Genomic DNA, 20,653 nt, shown 5'->3' on the forward strand with positions numbered 1-20,653 from the left:
GATTTTATGTGTTTGTTAACTAATAGCAGAACCCCTCCTCCCTTCCTATCCTGTCTATCCTTTCTGTAGCCATTGTACTCCCCAAATTCCAGTTCTGCATTCCTTATATCTGTGTGACACAACGTCTCTGAAATCTCAACAATATCTGCATTTGATGTTTTGAGCAATACCTCAAATTCATCAAATTTATTTACTAAACTCCTAGCATTGGTGTACACGCAAGTATATATGCACCTGCTCTTTCTCTTAGCCACCCTAACACAACCCATGTGTTCACTTGTACCCCCATGATTCCCAGCAGTCTCTGAAATATCCGGCATCTTATTTTCCAGGTTGCTGCTCATTCCAATAGAAGGAGTGCAAGAATCACTTTCTCCTTTGCCAGTGGCTACTGTTAATCTATTAGTCCTTGTATCCCCCCCCAATCTAGCAGTTTTCCGACCCACCTAACACTGCCTCGATAGCATCAGCAAACATTCTTGCACCCTTTCTATTTAAGTGTATCCCATCCCTGTAGAAGCAATCTCTCCTGTTAACAAGTACAGTCCAGGCTGAAAAAAATTCTACCCCTTGAGCCTTGCACAATCTTTCCAGGGCCGAATTGATCGATAAGGCTCTCATCATATACTCCCTCCTATCGTGTCTGGACAGAATTGCAGACACTTTCAAATTCAACCCTAATTCACGGCTTTTTTTCATCAGTGACCTGTACTTGTCAAGTAATTCCGCCGGTCTCCTACTCTTAATGTCATTAGTGCCAACGTGTACAACTATATCACCTTTTGTGCCCTTAAAAGATGATATCCGCTCTACAACGTCATCAACCTTTGCCCCTGGCAGACATACCCTGGTCCTGTTCCACCTATCCTTTTTACAAAGCATGTTTCCCGTTTCCCTGACAATAGAGTCACCAACAACTACTAGTTCCTTTGGGACCAGCGCATTCTGCCTTGGGGGTTGCCTCTGTGTTGCACGATGACCAAGTGCAAGCTCTGGCATTGGTGTGGGCAGCTGAGAGCTTGATGGGCCCTTCACTTGTAATCCTTCGAGGGCATCCACCCTGTCCTTCAAGCTCTCATATAGGCCCATAACAACGCTGCGTTGTCGCCTGATTTCCTTACACTCCTTGCATCGCGCACATACAAAGACATCCCCCATGGCAGTATCATGTCCCATACCTGACTGCTCCACAAACATCAAGCAAATAGTGCATCTTAAAAGGCTGTGATTCAGAGGGCAACTGCCCCCCTCAGTTCTCCCCGGAGCCACAGCATTCCCATTAGCTTGAGCCTTTTGCTTTGCTGCTCTGGTTTGGGTCATGATTTCATTTACTTTCAATAAAATTTCAATTTCAGTACGAAATTAAATCCTAAACTTGTATCCCAACACAGTTATAACGCTATATTTATGGTTCAGTAACGAGTGTTTTCTACGAAATCCCTTTATATAACTTCCGTATAAGGTTATGTATTAATTATTTATTGTTACTAATTATTTATGTTACGTAACCTAAGTGGTTATATGTATAGTTAAAAGTACAATTTAATTGGCAGTGAAGTTCGACAAGATTTTACTGATTAATTTTCCCGTAACAATGGCGGCTACTTACGAACGGTAAACACGTGGATTTGATACCCTTTCCGATACTAAGTAATACCTACAAAATCTCTATCTAAGTTACTTTAAACTTAATACCGTAAATAGGAATATAAAGCTATTCTAGAAAATAAGTTAATATGTCAATTTAAACTAATAAAGCAGAAAATAAATCAGAAAAAACTTCTCTGTTCCAAGAGCAGCAGAAAGGCACGTCCGCACCACCAACCCTCGTCCTCAGATTTTCAATAGATTCTTGGAACCTTTGGTAACAGACAGCAGCATGACAAAGTTGATAACTGCATATGAATTTACTACATCTGGAATTCAAATCTAAAAAGCCTGAAATATTTAAATTTTATGTTTTTATTATCTTCTCTTTCATTTCTGTGGCATTCTTTGAGAATTTTAATTAATCATTCCAATCGAAATTCCGTTCCTATCTTAAGAAATTAAATGTATACTAAATATTCCTGAATGTTTACTTATTCAGAATTTAAGAAGAGAATTGCCGAGTGATTCTCGATCTTGATACAATCTTTAATGGGGGACGCCATCTTTATAAATAAACTGCTGGCGCCATGCGCCGATGATTTTAAAAATTAGCTTAAAATGTCATTATCAGTAAAATACTAATGTCCCGTCAGGAGAATGTAGTAGGCCAACTAGTTAAGCGCACGCATCAGTTACTGACTATTATATTAACCTGGGATTTTTAACTGGTCTTCTTTAAGTTTTCCATCAAACGCCATCCTTGAAAGGTAATTTTTTATACGTGTGTTAATACTAATGCGGATCATTAGTATTACGTCACTGGCGTCCATTCACTGGTTAAAGTACGTGTTCCTTATAACCACACGAGCGATTATGAATAAACATTTCGTGAAAGATGAAACTGTATATCCGGAAGCGATAAGAAAGTTAAACTGCTAAAACTAGCTATTTTTTCGGTATTTAACTCAAAGTTAAGCTCAAGAGGACTGTGTTTCAATGGAATTTGAAAGAATTTGTGCTTCTTTTTGTGAAATTACGCTCGATTTCAACCGATTCGGGCATTAGAGTGTTTGTAAATGATTCCAAAACAAAGTAAGTTCCTAATCTCATTTGCAAATATTGATTTTAGCTGTTTAATCATTACGTAATGTAGTATCGAGTGCTAAATTTATGCTGTTCCTTTTTTTTTATGTAGAAAATTCAACATTGAAATTATAAATGATTTGGCTTAACCTTTCAAACGCCAAAATTTATTTTTTCTAAATATATATATATTTCTGATTGTTTTCCTAAATGTTTTTAATTCTACATTAACCAATGGCTTTTCAGTTTTCTGGTTTTTGAACATTTTGAAGATGACAAAAAGAATCAACAAGAGAAGATGTTGACAAAGTCCTATTTCGTTGGTACACCCAAGCCGTTCCTCTTGGCATTCCAATTACAGTGCCACTATCAAAAATCAGCTGCAGCTTTAGCTAAGCAACTGGATGTGTAAGGAACGTTTAATGGACAATGGATTCATCGATGGTGTCAGCGCCGAATAATTCAATTCAAAAAAATCACATGGTGAAGAGCAAAGTCACGACAAGGAGACAATGGAGTATTGGCTACACAATGTTTGGTCTCACAACCATGAGATCTAAGAAGCAGAGGAAGCATCTATAATTGTGATGAAACATTGGTCTGTTACTGTGCCCTCCAGGACCGTGTCTCGTGTTCGCAAATGAAGAACTTTCTGGAGCCAAAGTATGCAAAGAAAGAATAACAACCCTCGTTGAATGCAACAGGAACGGATATCAGTAAATCAGCCAATCCAGTCAGTACCAATGAAATACCCATCCAACTGCAGCGCTTGAATGACCTCTTCTGCGTTTAAAGAGTTGTTCATACAATTCAACAAAGATACAGCTATTAGAAATCTGCTGCTAGATAATTGTGCATCCAAAAATACTGATGTTAAGGACCAAGCCGTGGAAATTGTTTTTCTTCTCTCAAACACGACCGGTTCCATTCAATCATTAGATCAAGGAATTATTCAAAATATAAAACATTATTACTGCAGTAGTATGATGATAAAGATTATGTCCCAGGTTGACGGTGGAAGATTCGATCGTGCACCAAAACTTGCAATGGCTATTACACAGCTTGATGCAATTCACCTCCTGTCCAGTGCATGGACTCTAGTTAAACCCGAACAGTCAAGATTTGTTTTATGTCCATCCTCACAGTTGATGTGTCCGAAGTTTCTGAGGGATTCGAAACAGGACGTATCCGGAAATGTGTATGAAGAAGTGTGTAGTAGATGCGTGGAGGTAGACGGCGACGAACCAACAGAAGGGGGACTCACAAATATATGCTCGTCTTGGAAAAAAGGAATATGAAGCCAAAGAGAAATTGCATCTATACTAGAACACTGTTGCAACAAGGAGGTTCTTTGTCCCCTTCAAAAAAGGGCATAAGACCAGGAATATGCAAAATCACTGAGAAAAACACCTTATTTGATTTTTTAAAGCACATAAAAGAGACATTCATTTATTTTCGTACTGAGAACGTTTTGATTTCAATTTTGCAGAAGTTCGTTATGTGAAATTGGATGTTAATTCAAAAATTATTGCATGTCATTCAATAACTTAACTTCTTTACTTAATGAAAAATGTTTCTTTTTATTTCCTTCCAGTCAAGATAAAAGATCATGGATACTAACAAAGACTACCTCTGTGGAATCGGAAAGTTTACACCCCCTTGGCTGCAGAGATTTGCTAATCCGATAGCTTATTTAATCGTGATTTGCATCCTAAGTACGTTTCAAGGTGCTTACGATACCTATTATGTTGGTGTCCTCACTACCTTGGAGAAGCGATTTGGATTTGACAGCATGACAAGTGGGGCATTAACAACGGCCCACAATTTGGGACCACTATTCGGAAGCCTAATAATCGGGTACTACAGCAGGCAGGCCCACAGACCACATCTCATAGCTATTGGAATGTTCATCCAAGTGTTCAGCTCCTTCCTCTCTGTAATCCCGTACTTGGTCTATGGAGCGTATTACAATGTACCACAAGACCCAACGAATTTCCAGAACGCATCAAAAAGCGAGTACCAAACGTGTAATGCCTTTCGGGAACAAGATTCGTGTGACCATGATGAAGTTTCTCCCACCATTGCAGTAGCTTGCATTTATTTCATTGCCCTTTTTCTGAATGGCTTTGGAAGTGTGGCTATTTATATAGTTGGATTCCCTTACTTGGATGACAATATCAAAAAGCAAAGCTCGCCGTTGTATTTGAGTAAGTAGTAATAATTTCTTTCGATAATATGCTGTGGTTCATTAATCCGATTTCACTAATTTATTTAAACGACTATAAATGTATTTACGTTATTGTACACTATCCTCCAAAAAGTATCGAGACACTCCTGTTTTCATAATCAAATGGAGCGTTCCGTGACTCAGATTGGTATATAAGGAAAGCGCGTGAAGGACAACGGTTAGTTGTTCTTATTATGGTGCATAGAGCCAAGTTAATTAATTTGGAGAGGGATGTTGCTGTCGTATATAACGTAGCTGGCTTGTGGATTCGTGCAACTGATTTTATCATTCAAAGTATTAGTATCAGCAGTGGCCACATGGTGCAAAGAAGCCTATGGCTTATGCTGCGCCATCCAAAAAAAAAAATAAATAATAATAATAATAATAATAATAATAAATAAAATAAAATAAAATAATAATAATAAGACAGAATTAGACAACCCATAGGTTTTCCTCCTCCCGTAGGTAATTATCCAGTTGACCTTTGAATTTCCCCAGACTGTCAGCCTCTACCACCCGTGTAGGCAATTTATTCCAATAATTTATAACTCGCTGGCTAAAATAAAACTTCCTGCAATCCAGTCTAAACAACTCCCCCCTTAACTTGAAATTATGGTCCCTAGTTCTAGAATCATTTATAATCTTGAAAATTTCGTCCTCATTCATTTTACTGATGCCTCTCAGAGCCTTAAACACCTCAATCAAGTCTCCTCGAAGGTGCCTAGTTTCCAAGCTCTGCAACCCACATATTCGAAGTCATTCCTCATATGGACACCCTTTTGCCGATCTCACCAAGCGAGTTACCCGTCTTAGGACCCTTTCAAGAAGCTCAATGTCTTTCTTTAGGTGCGATCTCCATACTTGGACACAGTATTCCAAGTGTGGTCTAACAATAGCCTTATATAATGGGATTATCACGTCCTCCCTGTCCCTACTTGCAAAAGTTCGATAGATCATCGATAGAACACCATGGACCTTCCTTGCAACTTGTCTACAATGCTCAGAGAACTTAGTCTGACCGTATCGTAACACCCAAGTCCGTTTCCTCCACTACCGGCTTTAATTCAACTCCGCCAAGTGTATAAGTTATTTATGGGTTACTGTTCCCCAGGTGCAAATACCTTACACTTTGCTGGATTAAAGCATAGCTGCCATTTTTCTGACCATCCCTGAAATCTATCTAGGTCACTCTGAAGAAGCTCTGCTTGGTGGAGATCATTAACTACTCTACCAATTTTAACATCATCTGCAAATTTAGACATCACGCCCTCTATCCCTTCATCAATGTCATTTATGAAAATTAAAAACAACAGTGGTCCAATACTGATCCTTGGGAAACCCCACTTCTTACATCAACCCAATCTGAGGAATAGCCATTTATCACAACCCTCTGCCTCCTGCCCTGAAGCCATCCTTCTATCCATCTAAGGATTTTCCCAGTGATTCCAACCTGTTCCAGCTTATAAAGTAACCGCTCATGTGGGACTGAGTCAAATTCTTTGCTGAAATCCAAATAAACAATGTCGAAATTATTCCCAAAGTCCAGCTCTTGAGTGACCCTATCAAAATAGTTACCCGGATTAGTTAAACATGAATTTCCCTTTATAAAACCATGCTGAGTATCCTTCAGAATTCCATTTCTATCTAAATGATCCTGAATTCCAACCTTGATCATAGTCTCCATGATTTTCCCTTCTGCTGAAGCGGACTAACCAGTCCCGGTAATTTCCCACTTCACTCTTAGAACGGCCCTTATGTATTGGAGATACATTGGCACTTTTCCAATCCAACGGACTCACTCCCGAGTCCAGTGATGCTCTCATAATTAGCCTCAATGGTTCAATGCACTCACTTGCCGCCTCCCTTAAGAATATAGGGTATATTTCATCAACTCCAGGAGCCTTACTGGCCTGTAGGCTCGAAAGTTTTTTCATAAAATAAACGTGTGAAATTTCAACATCATTAATTACAAGTTTTTCAACTTCCCTTCCATAATTTCTCATTGACGTAAAGGGTTTTTCTTCTGTAAATATCGATGCAAACTAACCATTGAGTTCATCTGCAACTTCAGCTGGGGTATCTAATACTATCCCACGTCCATTACATAAGGGTCCGATCTGGTATGTCCTTCTCTTCTTTTCATTTATATATGTGAAGAATTCCTTAGCCCCCCTCTTTGCTCTTTTTGCCAGCGATTTCTCATAATCTGCCTTTGCCAGACTAACCTTTTCTGTGTCACTATTACAGATCAATTTGTAGCAGTTATAGCCTTCAGTACTTTTTATTGCTCTGTAACTTTTCCATGCTGTCTTTTCCTGCTCAAGTAATTTGACAACTTAGTTATTCATCCAACTTGGAATCCTCCTCGTGGAGTATTTTTTTAGTGGTATAAGAGTCGCTTATATCATCCAATACCAACGGTACTCCAACCGTCCAGCAACGCACAGAAAGACCATGAAAGCTCCTACTACGTGACCAGAGGTACTCAGAAGACCACTACGACAATCTCCTCAGCTGGCGTAAACTGCTTACATTGAGGAGATTTGTTCCGGAAAAGTTTTAAACTTATCCCATTGCGTGGAAAGGCAACAAGGTGGAAGATATCTGATAATTCTGTCGTTTTAGTGATGAGCTGGGCAATTAGAAAGGTTTTTCATTCTTAATTATCTGCTGATTCCATGGTACACAGTCATAGTTTCCGTCCTTGACACAGGGAACCGAACCAGGGAGTACGGAATCATTACTCTGGCTAGGCCAACCCTGGAGTCACCTGAACTTCCCGGGGTGGGCCTACAAAAATAAAAAAATCATTGGAATAGAGTTCAGAGGGAAAAGTCAAGGGAGGTGGAAGAAAGGAGAGGGTGGAAAGTAACAGCTGAACTATAGGAAAGAATGTTCACTTGTACATTAGGCGAAGAAACAAAAGGGAAAGTGGGTGGGCAAATACCCAGGGGGAACGAACACAGGGAGAAGGGGCCTGTGGTAGCCAGTAGTTCTGTATTTTCCTCTACTGAAAGATGACAGTGTCAGTAGTGTTGATCCGAGTATGTCCATTAATGTTATTGAGATGACAGCCCCTCCAACGTGGAGATGATCAGGGTACACAGAGGCATGAAGGTCGTTTGGAAGTACTGCTTTCAAAAAAACTCTTGCAAATGAGGTAATGGCGTGATAGTAGTGATCTTCTATTAGACAAAAGATGTTCTTGATTCCTAGAAGTATCAGTTATTTGTGATGAGGCGAATTCTGAGGTCTTCATCGGCAGGGCAGTGGTACATGATGTGGTCCCAGTCTTCAGACACAATGGGTTATTCATGACACCCAGATTTGTTGACTTCTGGTTAAACGGGCCATGGCTAGGTAGTACAAAAGTGACATAGAGGCCTTGAGAAAACCAGGGAGGAGGCTTTGGACTTGTCATGACTAACTTGGTATAACCTTTTTTTGTAACGGCTGCTTTTATGGTTTCGTGCCAATCCTCCTGCCATTTTTGGTACACTTCTCCGTGATTCCTTTGCGCTCTTTCTTGTGATCATTTGACATTCTAGTGAGAAACCAGAGATTTCACCATATATATATTTATTTTTCTTTAGAAGTTGGAACAGGCCATGCCTCAGGACTTCAGAGTGAAAGCCAGTAAGAACCTGGAAGCATACTGACATTATAGAATGCCCACATATTGGTGAAAACGATTATTCTCTGTTTAGAATCAACCCTCTGTTCATTACAGACTAGTGCGATCTTGTTGTACCAAGCACTGGCACCATAACATAAGGTAGGTAGGAAAACAACTTTGTAGACGGTTGTCAAATCCCTCTGCTTGAGGTCGCAGTGTCCTCTGCATATACAGAATAGTTTCTAATTTTGGTAGCCAGGTAGTTTAGATGGTAAGGAAATGAATGTAAGCTTCATGTCTAGAATGAGCCAGAGATATTTGATTCTGGCGGCATCTTGATGGGAGTCGCAAAAAACCTAATAACTGGAGGCCATCGAGGATTGAGGGAACCTTTAAGAAGGATAGATTTCAATGAGAAATAGTGAAGGGTTCCCCTGTAACCCTCTTTACCCAAAGATGAATTTAATATTCAATCTCAAAACGAGATTCCATGTATGTGTCGGGGGCCGAGGACCAGATGGCAGAGGCATAAAGTGAAATGAGCATAAGGTACCTTTGGATGTACCAAACAATGGCAGTAGGAGATGACATCCGACAAGTTTCGGCTTTACAGCTCACAAGAATCCAATGCGTCTTGGCCTTACTATATTTAAAATTACGGCAGCAGGTGAGTCCATCCTAGCATACCAAACTACATCAGGCCCCTTTGGTTGCGAGGATATCTGGATAATCGTTTTTACAAAGATTCTCTTCAACTTTTCACAATCAGAACACCCGCTTTCCAATACGACTTATAATTTTCGCGTTATTTTTTTTAGGACTGTATAACCCTGCGAAAAATCAAATATTGTACTGCAGTACATAAACTAATTCCATTTGAATAAAAAATAACTGAAGATTATCAAGCTTGAATTTTCAAAAGACCTTATGTAATTAGATTATTGCCCTCAGTTCTCTACGGTGGTGTCGTAGAGAACTAGGGACAATAATGGAGGTATCTAGCATACCAAAAAAACTTGCCAATATAACCAAAATATGTATATCAAAAGTAATGGAACCTTAGCACTTCCATCACTTTACCGATTCTAGAAAGATATATATTGGAGATAAAAGTATGAATCGCTCAGCTGGAAGACAGAGTGATCGGAGTTTTAGATTTTTGATTTTCAATCCAAATTGACTTATCCCAGCATATGCTGACAGTAAGCATATATTGATCCTGAATCAAATAAATAAAGAAGCTTGTAGACCACTAAGTAGATGATCCAGGATATGGACCAGAAGACCCTCTGTGGGTAGGAGCTTGGTGGACAAGGAATTGGAATATCATCGGTTTGGCTGAAACAAGAAGAAGAAATGAATCACTTATAAGTTTATCAAGTGGAAATCTGCTGTACACCAATGGAAACAGTGAAAGGAGTGAAGGTGGAGTTGGGTTTCTGGTCCATAAAGATTTTAAAAACAACATTTTGGAATTCAAAAGTACATCACCAAGGGTGTCAAGACTAATATTCAAGATTTCTAAGAGGTACAAGCTAAAGATTATAATGATTTATGCACCAACATCGAGCCATGATGAAGAGGTTGAAGAAATGTACACTGAAATTGAGAGTCTTCTAGATGAGCAGAAAACCCACTACACTATTATTATGGGGGACTTCAATGCTAAGGTTGGAAAAAGGCAAAACAGCGCAGAAAGAGGAACTATAGGAAATTCTGGAATTGGTGAAAGAAATAAAAGAGGTGAAAGACTTGTGGAATTTGCAGAATCTCAAGGACTGTCAGTAATGAACACTTTTTTCAAGAAAAGGGTGAACAGAAAGTGGACATGGAAGAGTCCAAATGGATTAACAACTAATGAAATCGACTTCATCCTCACTAACAGAAGATATATTGTGAATGATGTTACCGTCCTGAATAAGGTAAATGTTGGAAGTCATCACAGAATGGTAAGATGTACACTTGATATAGATGAAGGAAAGGAAAAAACTGACTCGAGTAAATAATACAAAGGTCTTTGAGATAACAGAAGAGGAGGAGAAAAAGCAGTATGTACTGGAACTTAAGAACAAGTTTGAGCTTCTGCAGACTCTTGAGCTGCTCAGGACCAAGATATCGATGAGGAATATTACAACTTTCTGAAAGTGATAAAGCCCAAGAAACCTATAGGGAAACAGAAATCCAAAGAAGAAAAAATTAGTCAAGAAACACTTGTCATGATGAACCAAAGACGACAAATGAAGAGCAAGAAAAACACTGACAAGGAAAAAATTGAGTATACTGAGTTATGCAAAGCCATTAGAAAGAGACTCAGAGAGGACATAAGAAGATTTAACACAAGAAAAGTAGAACAAGCATTAAGGGAAAACAAAGGATTTAAATCAGCAGCCATGAGCAGTAATACAGAAAGACAAATGATACTGAAACTGAAGAATAGCGATGGTGTACTTATAAACAGCAGAGAAGGCATAATTCAAATAGCAGAAGACTACTATAGAGAATTATACAAGGAGCGAGGGAATGATACCAGCAGTGGGGAAGATGGATTGCAAAGTAGCAACACATACGACATACCCGATATTCTTCCTGATGAGGTAGAACATGCATTGAAGAAAATGAAGAATCAGAAAGCCCTGGGGGAAGATGAAGTTACTGTAGAGTTGTTAAAATTGGGAGGAAGAGACATAACACAAAAACTGGCAAGGCCCTTCACAAAGTGCATTAGAAAAGGTGTGACGCCTAAGCAGTGGAATAATGCAATCATAGTTTTGCTGCATAAGAAAGGAGATAAATCAGAAATTTTGAAATTATAGACCAATTAGCTTGTTATCCCATATCTACAAGTTGTTCACAAGGGTCATTACTAACAGATTAGAAAGAATACTTGATGAGAATCAACCGAAAGAGCAAGCTGGCTTTAGGACAGGATTCTCAACTATGGATCACCTTCACGTAATATCACAGCTAATGGAGAAAGCAAATGAATATAAAACACCATTATGCCTGGCATTTGTGGATTATGAAAAGGCATTTGACTCCATACAGCATAAGGCAATGTTCCGGGCACTGGAAAGACAAGGCATAGATACTCCATATATTATGATTTTGAAGAAAATATATGAGAGTGCTACATCCTTTATTAGACTAGACAAAGACAGTAGCAAATTTAAAATCGAGAAAGGAGTTCGACAAGGAGACACAATATCTTCGAAGCTGTTTACTGCTGCCCTTGAGGAAGCTTTCAGAAGATTAGACTGGTCGCAGAAAGGAGTCAATGTGAACGGAGAGTACCTAAACCATTTACGATTCGCAGATGACATTGTGGTTATAAGCCACGATCCCAAAGAATTAGAGGAAAATCTTAATCAGTTATGCACAGTTAGTAAGGATTTTGGACTAAAGATGAATATGGCTAAAACAAAAGTAATGATGAACAAGTATGCCACGGAAAGGGAAATAATGATTGAAGGAGCAGTAATTGAAAAGGTGGAGTCATATACTTATCTGGGACAAGTGATTAGCTGTAATAATGATAAATGGCTGGAAGTCAAGAGAAGAATAAATTTTGGATGGATAGCATTCAGGAAATATAGTCACATACTGAAGAGCAATATCCCAGTTTGTCTGAAACGTAAAATAACAATATATATTCCCCACCATAACTTACGGAAGTGAAACTTGGGCACTCACCAAAAGAATGGAAGAGAAGCTGAGAACTACACAGCGAAGAATGGAACGAATCATATTGGGAATCAGACTGTTAGATAAGAAGAGAAACACATGGATTAGGCAGCAAACTCAAGTAAAGGACATTCTTACCAAAACTAAAGAACTAAAATGGTCTTGGGCAGGACACATAGCTCGAAGACATGATGACAGATGGACTAAGAAAATAACAGAATGGTACCCAATTGGAGCTAGAAGAAAACCTGGAAGACAACGGCGGAGATGGATAGATGAAATTCATGAGTTTTTGAGTAGTAAATGGATGGCCAGTGCTCAAAACAGAAGGAACTGGAAAGTTGCTGGAGAGGCCTTCATCCTGCAGTGGATTGAAAATGGCTGATGATGATGATGATGGACAACGTATCCTGTATTGGCCATCACTGTTAGGCGATACAACTGCCAATTACAACTGAAAATGAGCGATTTCAGAGCATATTTTGTTCTTTAGAATTCCAGGTTTGTCCTATAATTTAAATATTCAACAAATCAATTTTAAAAATATCTTGTTTTGGGGTTTACTTAGTTCTGTAGATGAAACTTCCAAAATAATAAAAAGCCATTTTTTTTTTATCTCATTTATTTTCATAAATGTTTTCTAGGTATAATGTTTGGCCTACGGATGCTTGGTCCAGTGGTTGGTTTCTGTCTTTCCTCATTGAGTCTAAAATACTATGAAGATCCATTCTGTAAGTCAAGTTGTTACTAAATAAGCGTGATCTTAAAATGTATTGCTCATTAAGAATTGTTCTCTCCCGAAAATTATCTATAACTATTTCACTTTACTTTATCCCACAAAGCAAGGATCTTTGAAAAGGAACATGAAAACGCATCTCTGGAAGATCGTAGCCAAAATTAGAGGATTTTTAAAAACCATTTAATTTAAATTAAGAAATTGTCATTTATTAAGAGGTATGAAAATTGGTAAGGGAACAAGATGAATATATCAGGGGTGATTTATATAATAATTTCTATAAAGGAATAATGCAGCGTATGATTTTTTAGATGATCCAGGATATGGACCAGAAGATCCTCGGTGGGTAGGAGCTTGGTGGACAGGGTATCCTGTGTTAGCCATCACAGTACTACTGGCTACGGGTCCGATGGCTATGTTTCCAAAACAGTTGAAACCATCGAACTCTCTGGAAGAAAAAGAACTGGACCAAAGTTCAAAATTAAAATTCTCAGGCAAGTTGCTTGCAGTGATAAAATAAACTGTGGATTAAAAATTCATTTCTGACACTTACTCTCACTGGCATTTTTTGTTTTCAATAGATATTCCCAAAGCTACAAAGAACATACTAAGAAACCCGATAATTGTGTTTCTGTGTATCGCTCTCATCTTCCACATCAATGCCCTTGGAGGATATTACATGTTCTTGCCTAAATACATGGAGACGCAGTATCGTTTATCAGCATCAACAGCAAATCTGCTCTCAGGTGAAGAAACAGTCAAGGTTTTGTCAATTTTTTCCCTTATAAATGTATTATCTGTTTATTTTACATTTTAAGGCACTGAATACAGTTTTTAAACCACTACTATAAATAAGGTAAATACGCCAATTTATTTTCAAATTTATCTTTAAAGAGCTAATCCACACCCACAAGATTCGTGTGTCCTGGTAACAGTGAATGGTATCCCCATGAGTCAGCTTACTCAACGGTGGATTAGGTTCATAAGTTCCAGGAGCGGAGGACTAAACTTGAAAGGCAAAGAAAGGAATTAATGAGGGTAGGAGTATATCTGTGTCAGTTTCTGCCTAATAAACCTGGCCGGTCTTCGATAGTAGCGCAATGATTATAATTATCGTCGTCCCAAACACCGGGTTGAAAAAGTCTTTCCGAATCCTGTTCAGGATCGGATAGCAAGGTTACCCTCCCTCCCGGGAAATTCTGGTTTTTCATCCAACAAAACACGCAATTTATGAACATAATAAGCGTTGGGATCTAATATATATATATATATTTTTTTTTTATATAGCCCTCATCGCATACATTTTGTTTTAGCGTTTTTAAAATGGTGGAAGAAGGTAAGCCCTTAGTCCCAAGTAAGTCCAAGGTTAAAGTGATAAGTATATATGATAAGGCCTTCGTCCCAAGTGAGCCCAAGGCTAAAGTGATAAGTGACAGGGTTAACTTTAGCATCTCCTATCCGTCGTTCAACTTAATTTTTTATTCCTTTTTAGTAAACGTTAGTTTTGCTGATTTTCTGGGATTTATTTCAAGGCCATTAAGATGTTTTTCAAATTCCGCGATTTAGGAGTTGACCTGCTGAGTCGTTTCAGAATGGAGAGAGGGGTCATTTGAGTAAACAAAGATCTTTATGCCGTAAGCACAGGTTACGATACTTTGCAATACACAAAGGAACAGTTCCAATGCTGGTGCGAAAAGAGAAGTGAATAAGACACCTTCTTGCGAGACTCCTGTTGAAATAATAAGCTGAGATTGTAGGTTGCGGTGTTTTAAAATCAGTTTCCTGTTAGAAGCAGTACTTTTAAAAGGTGTACTTACTCACCTGAAATTGTAATGTGTTTCTACATAATATGAAGCAAAGGGTGCCCAAAGAAGCCTTAATATTAAAAATAAAAAAAGTCCATTTGGGCTTTACTGTTATAATTTCCAGAAGCAGAGGACCAAACTTGAAAAGAATTTAGAATTTGACTTTAAACCAGACTTGTATAAACTTTCCTTAAATTTATTCAAATTAACCATTTGCTACTACGTATTAATGCTAACTTACAATAATCCAAAATTGAATGTAATATGTTAGAATTCATTTAGTTAAACAGCTGAAAAATTATGTCGCATAACAGTCCAAAACAATTAAAATAAAATGCATTTTAATTTTTCAGGTTCGGCAACTATGGCAACTATGGTAGTAGGTACGCTGCTAGGTGGCGTGGTGATCACAAAGTTCAAACCATCGCCTCGTTATATAACCGGGTACATCGTACTTCAGCAAATCCTTGTTGTTGTTAGACTGGTGGCGTCCATGTTCATGGAGTGTCCTTCATTAAACTTACCCCAAACAACCTACTCAGACAATGGGTGAGTATTTTTAATTATTTGAATATTAACTTATTTTTTTATTTTCATTTATCTTTGTGTTTATAATCTCCTCGTTAAACTTACTGTATTATTTCCATCACAAGTTTATTATAAAATAATTTATTGTAAATATAATTATTGTAAGAAAAATGCCAAAGTTTCTGGAAAATAAGAAAAATAATAAAATAATTAATAACACTTTTTTTAAACACTAGAGTAATTCTAATCTAGAGCGTTTATTTAAAATTCTTTCACAAGTGCCAATATTTTAAAAAATTCTGATCATGAATAATGAATGAATTTATATATTATCGTTGCCAGAATATTTGTAGCACTAACTCTGAATATTTAAACATCTTTTCAGGCTTTTAAATCTAACAAACAACTGCAATCATCGATGTGAATGCACAACAGCAATTTTTGACCCTGTCTGTGGATCAGATGGAGTTTCCACCTATTTTTCTCCATGTTATGCCGGATGTAGTAACTACACCACAAATCCCAATGCTACAAACAACGAAACGGTAAACAAATTTAAATATTTTTTACAGAGATGTTTAAATTTTAGGTTTTTCAACAGCTTATTAGTATTGGATAGTGTTTGTTAGTATGGCAGGTGAGATTATTGTTTAATTAATAATTTAATACAAAGAGACCATTTATGAATTAAAGACACTTTATTATTACTCTTAATCGAAATATTACAGATATTTCTCGATTGTTTGTGTGTGGAAAATGCTACAAGTGGTTACTGTCCACAAGAATGCGGAATGCTTGTCCCATACATGATCTTTCTTTGCATCACTTTGATAATTGAGTTTGCTGCTTTTGAAACTGGAACTACACTAGTTATCCTAAGGTAGTAAAACCATATTTCGTTTAGCGCATGCGCATTTATGATTTCCAAACGTTTTAAAATCATAGCTGTTAAAACCATATTTCATAGTATTCTCCATTAAGAATTAGTACTTATTTTCAGGTGTGTTGACAGTGAGGATAAAGGTCTAGTCCTAGGATTATACGATGCCATTTGTACCTTATTCGGTAAGTTTACTTTTTTTTTTTCTTATTTTGAACTCGATACACACAATGCAATGTGGCTTTTGATGGATAGTTAGCTTGTCTCTACTGGAAGGATAGGTCACTTCAAATTACAGGGAAAAGGAAGATCAGCATCGTTTTGATCGTTTCAAAACGATGCTGATATACGATGTTGATATACTGTTTATTGTAACTGAAGCACAGTATATTATGTTTATTGCCATGTACTTGTTTCTTGCTCTTTGATTTGTTAAAAATCATGAATTATTACTATTTGCTAATGCGCCTAAAATATCACGCATTGAGCACATTAACTAACTTGTTATTGCGAAAGTGGCAAATAACTTAATGCGGTTTAACCTAATAAAACAAATGATAAAGTGAAATAAGGTTTATTTATTTTTTTTTTTTTTGTAGCCAATAGCTTCAGAAACATTTAGTTTGTCAGAATAAATTAACTCCTATTAATTCAATACGAGAGTACGCATTACGACTTCAATAGTTGGTTTCTGATTTATTTTAATCTCATTTGATGTATATAATTAATTTATAATTTTAATTTTCCATAACATAAATGGAATTTAATTATAGAAGTTTGTTTTTCCTTTTTAACGGTAATAAAATTTAAACACCAATAAATAAATAGAATAATAAAAGTAGAAATAACAATAAAAATAAACAGGGTGTGTTCACAATGCTGTTCTGCAGTGTTTGTTGTTTATTTCTTTGTTTAATGCCTCTTTTATGCATGTAGACGGCGCCACTACCAATTAGAATTAAGTTTTTTCCAATTATAATTACAATTATCAATACGTTTGTTTGTGTTTTTCAGCATTCATTCCATTTCCATTGATATATGGAAGAATAACGGATGCTGCATGCATCGTGTGGGAGGAAGAGTGTGGGGAAACTGGCCATTGCTGGCTTTATGATGCTGACAAATTTCGTTACTACTTGCACGGGGCCACAATCGGTTTCACATGCGCTGGTATCGTCTTTGATTCAGTGGTGTTTTTCTTAAGTGATCGAGTGAAGAATTTCTACGAAGATGATGAAGAAAACATTCCGGACGAGAAAAAAGAGAATAAAACCAAGAAACTTCAAGGAAACGAATCTAAGATGATCAGAGATCTCACTGATATGAGCAAAAGAAATATTAAAGAAGTAGCTATTATACAGACTAATAAAGAAGAAAAGGATCTTAAAAACACGAAATTATAGACATTTATCATCCACCAATCAGTCTCATCAGCGACAGATGATGAAACCGGTTGGTGGATGATAAATAAAATTAGCTGCGAAGACCACTGTATAAATCATTTTCAATAAATGATCATTCTTCATACCGAGGTGTGTCTCTCCTTTTGAGGGCATTGTAATTTTTACCTTCCTGCTTTTTGCATGCTAATATTAGCAACACTAATGTTATTTCAAAAACATTCGCCACCAAGTTATTTATTTAAGAGGACAAAGCAAGTGGAAGTCACTAGTGACGAGATCAGGGCTTTAGGGAGGATGGGCAAGAAATTCTCTTCCAAAGTCATTAATGATCGCTTTAACTAACACGCTGTATGCAGCCTTAAATAGCAGTACTCCACATCTCAATAGTCATAAAAAGATTCACCATTACCATTCCATACCGATGGCAAAACGTTCTTTGTTGGGATGAAATGGACTGTTTCTATTGCACTAATGCATGTTTGGATCCAGGTTGAAACTGGAGGACTCCCGCTTTATCTCAGGATTCAATGGCTGACAATTGAAGTTGAAAATGGTTTAAGTTCCCCGTTATGACAATGACCGATATCTTTTTTAAGCAGCGGTCGTCTGAATTTTATAAAGCAATGGGACAAGTGTATAAATGTTTTTAGTGATTATATTGGAAAATAAATGATGTGGTCAAGTCAGTTTGTTATTTCTTTGCATTGATAACAGATGGCAGCACCTCCCATATAGTGCTGCCATCTTTTATCAATACAAAGAAATAACCTAAATACTGAAAATAAATTTACATTTATCTGTTTATATGCAATGAAATGAGGCGTGTGATGCTTTTGGTAGCAGTAAAAGTTCAGTATTCCGAACATGGCCCAATATCATTTTCTCACGTCTGTGTGAAAAGCATATTTTAAATTCACAAAACGTGTATCTATGTGAATATGAAATTCCTCCTGGCCGTATTGTTTAAAAGTTCACAAACTGAGAAATAGATGGCGCTACAAGTTGAATAATTAAAACGCTATTTGGAAATACTTATTAATAATAAATCCCTTCTTTTCAGTACTCTCTGGGGATTTAGATGAAAGTGAACGTTAGAATAATCAGTATTTGGCATTTTCAAAACAGCGCTAATTAAAAGCAAAGTTTTATAAAAGTCCATAAAGTTCCTAATCTTTAGACTGATTATTTTTAAATTTCCCATTGTTAAAAAGCGCCCAATTTAGAAACTCCAATTCATTTATTTTTTAGGTTTTTCATACACTAAAATAAAAAAAAAAATAGTGCATTTAACAAATAAATAGGAAATATTGTATTTAACGATTAATTAAGGAATATTTTATTTAACAAATAAATAAGGAATATTTTAATTATCGAGTAAAATAATGAATAATCAAATATTCTTTTAGTTAATGAGTGATCATGAGCCTATGAGGAAAATGCCTCATTAGGTGAAGTACAAAAACAGACGAGGCGAGGCGCAACAGTCCCATATCTCAGATGCACCATGTTCTTTTCTGAGTAGTTTTTAAGTTGTTTGTTCTAAGGCTAGTTTTTAATCGATTGGTTAATTATATTAAGATACAGAATAATATCGTGAAGAAAGCCAGGGTTTCAATAAGGAATACCACGTAGATTGTATATGATCTGAGCACAACTGTGTTATGAAAATGTAATATCCAGTGGATGAATACATTTCTTTCTCCTCACCTATTTGAAATTGGGCCAAAACCCGGATAAAAAACGAAGAGAACTTCAGTGATTTTTCAGGTAAAACCCAGTTTATATAAAGATTCCAACAAAGTGCGGATTCTTCCACCTGCTGTTTAACTTCCAGCGGTTTTTGTGACGAAATATGCACTTGCGCAGACATAAGACGTGCATCCAACAGAGCTAACACACAGCAACGGTTATTGTAACACTGAGTATTTTGGATTTTAAAAAAGATGGGAGGTGAGGAAGGAATTGAAAAGCTGGTATTGACCTATTGAGGGTTCAAACACATTTTATAAATAAGTAACATTTTTGTATTCGAGATAATTTCCTGCTAAGGGAACTGTGGTGGTTGGAGCATTGTAGATTTTGCGAGAAAAGGGCAAAATTAGGTTGGAAGCTTAAAGCTTAAAAAAATAAGCTGCAAGCTCCCTGGCCTGAAACATAATGGGTGAGAACAGGTCAAGAGAGAGAGAACGATTTGGTTCCCATGGTTATTTTAAATCATTTAAATTATTCTAAGAACCTGCTATCATACAGACATAGCGTTTAAAGATATAAGGAAGAAATTGCAGTGTGGAAATGGCTGTGACGTAATCATCTACCATATGTGCATGTAGCCTTCAATGCTTGCAAACTCCTACCCCCCTGTGTTAAGCTGATGCCGGCTGATAAACAAGAAAGTAGTTGGGACTTATATACTTAAGACTTTCTGTCTGGCTCAACCAACCTCCTGCTATTTCTCAACAAGTGGTCACCGCCTTCAAGCGCAAGATAGCCACTAAGTGATTTCATCATGAAAGGGGTTCACCGCTATCACCACACCCCCGGTTCTTCGTAAATATGAAGATGCCACCAAAGACGCATGTCAGCCATCATCCAGTGACGGGCGAAATTAAACTTCGATTCGTTATTTCAGTGTCACCAACCTCGAAAGAAGAAAAAGGTTTCTCGACGAATGACGCCATGCTATGGTATGAAACTGGACCCAGAGGTTTAGCTCAGGGTTGACGTTTGTAAGCAGGCTTTCGGTGATAATAATCATAGTTAGCTTAGGGCCGTCTGTAGAGGTCAATACTTAACCTGAGGTGGATTTCTCTGTAGAGAGAGATCCATGAAATCTTCGGTTTTTCTTGTTGGTGAGTCACTGGAAGCAATCAACGTGGGAATATATTAAAGGAATATTTTCTTTCTTTTCTTTGGTCTTGTTCGTGTGAACAAGCAAATCAAGCAATCCCCATGACAACGTGAACAGAAACAAGGTTCGAAGTAATTAATATGTTACCACGGTGATTGCGATCACCATGGCAACATATTACTTGGACTCTTTGGTAAAGATTCGGTGTTGATGGAAGGAGTTGTTATCAGAGATCGTACATCTTTGGGTGCTGCTC

General features: G+C 37.2%; 1 protein-coding gene across 1 annotated transcript; it reads left to right on the plus strand.

Annotated features, from left to right (window-relative positions):
- The first annotated feature begins 4,282 nt into the window (after positions 1–4,282).
- LOC150077200 (solute carrier organic anion transporter family member 74D-like) lies at positions 4,283–17,549 on the plus strand. Its single transcript, XM_090385813.1, has 9 exons — positions 4,283–4,880; positions 12,842–12,928; positions 13,245–13,427; positions 13,515–13,679; positions 15,092–15,287; positions 15,652–15,811; positions 15,995–16,146; positions 16,267–16,331; positions 17,161–17,549. Exons 1-9 carry the CDS (start codon positions 4,283–4,285, stop codon positions 17,547–17,549), a joined length of 1,995 nt encoding a protein of 664 aa, XP_090241939.1.
- Positions 17,550–20,653: the final 3,104 nt, after the last annotated feature.

The sequence above is a fragment of the Mastigoproctus giganteus genome, chromosome 12 (assembly GCF_048544385.1).
Source record: "Mastigoproctus giganteus isolate SK-2022 chromosome 12, ASM4854438v1, whole genome shotgun sequence".
Lineage (NCBI taxonomy): Eukaryota > Metazoa > Arthropoda > Arachnida > Uropygi > Thelyphonidae > Mastigoproctus > Mastigoproctus giganteus.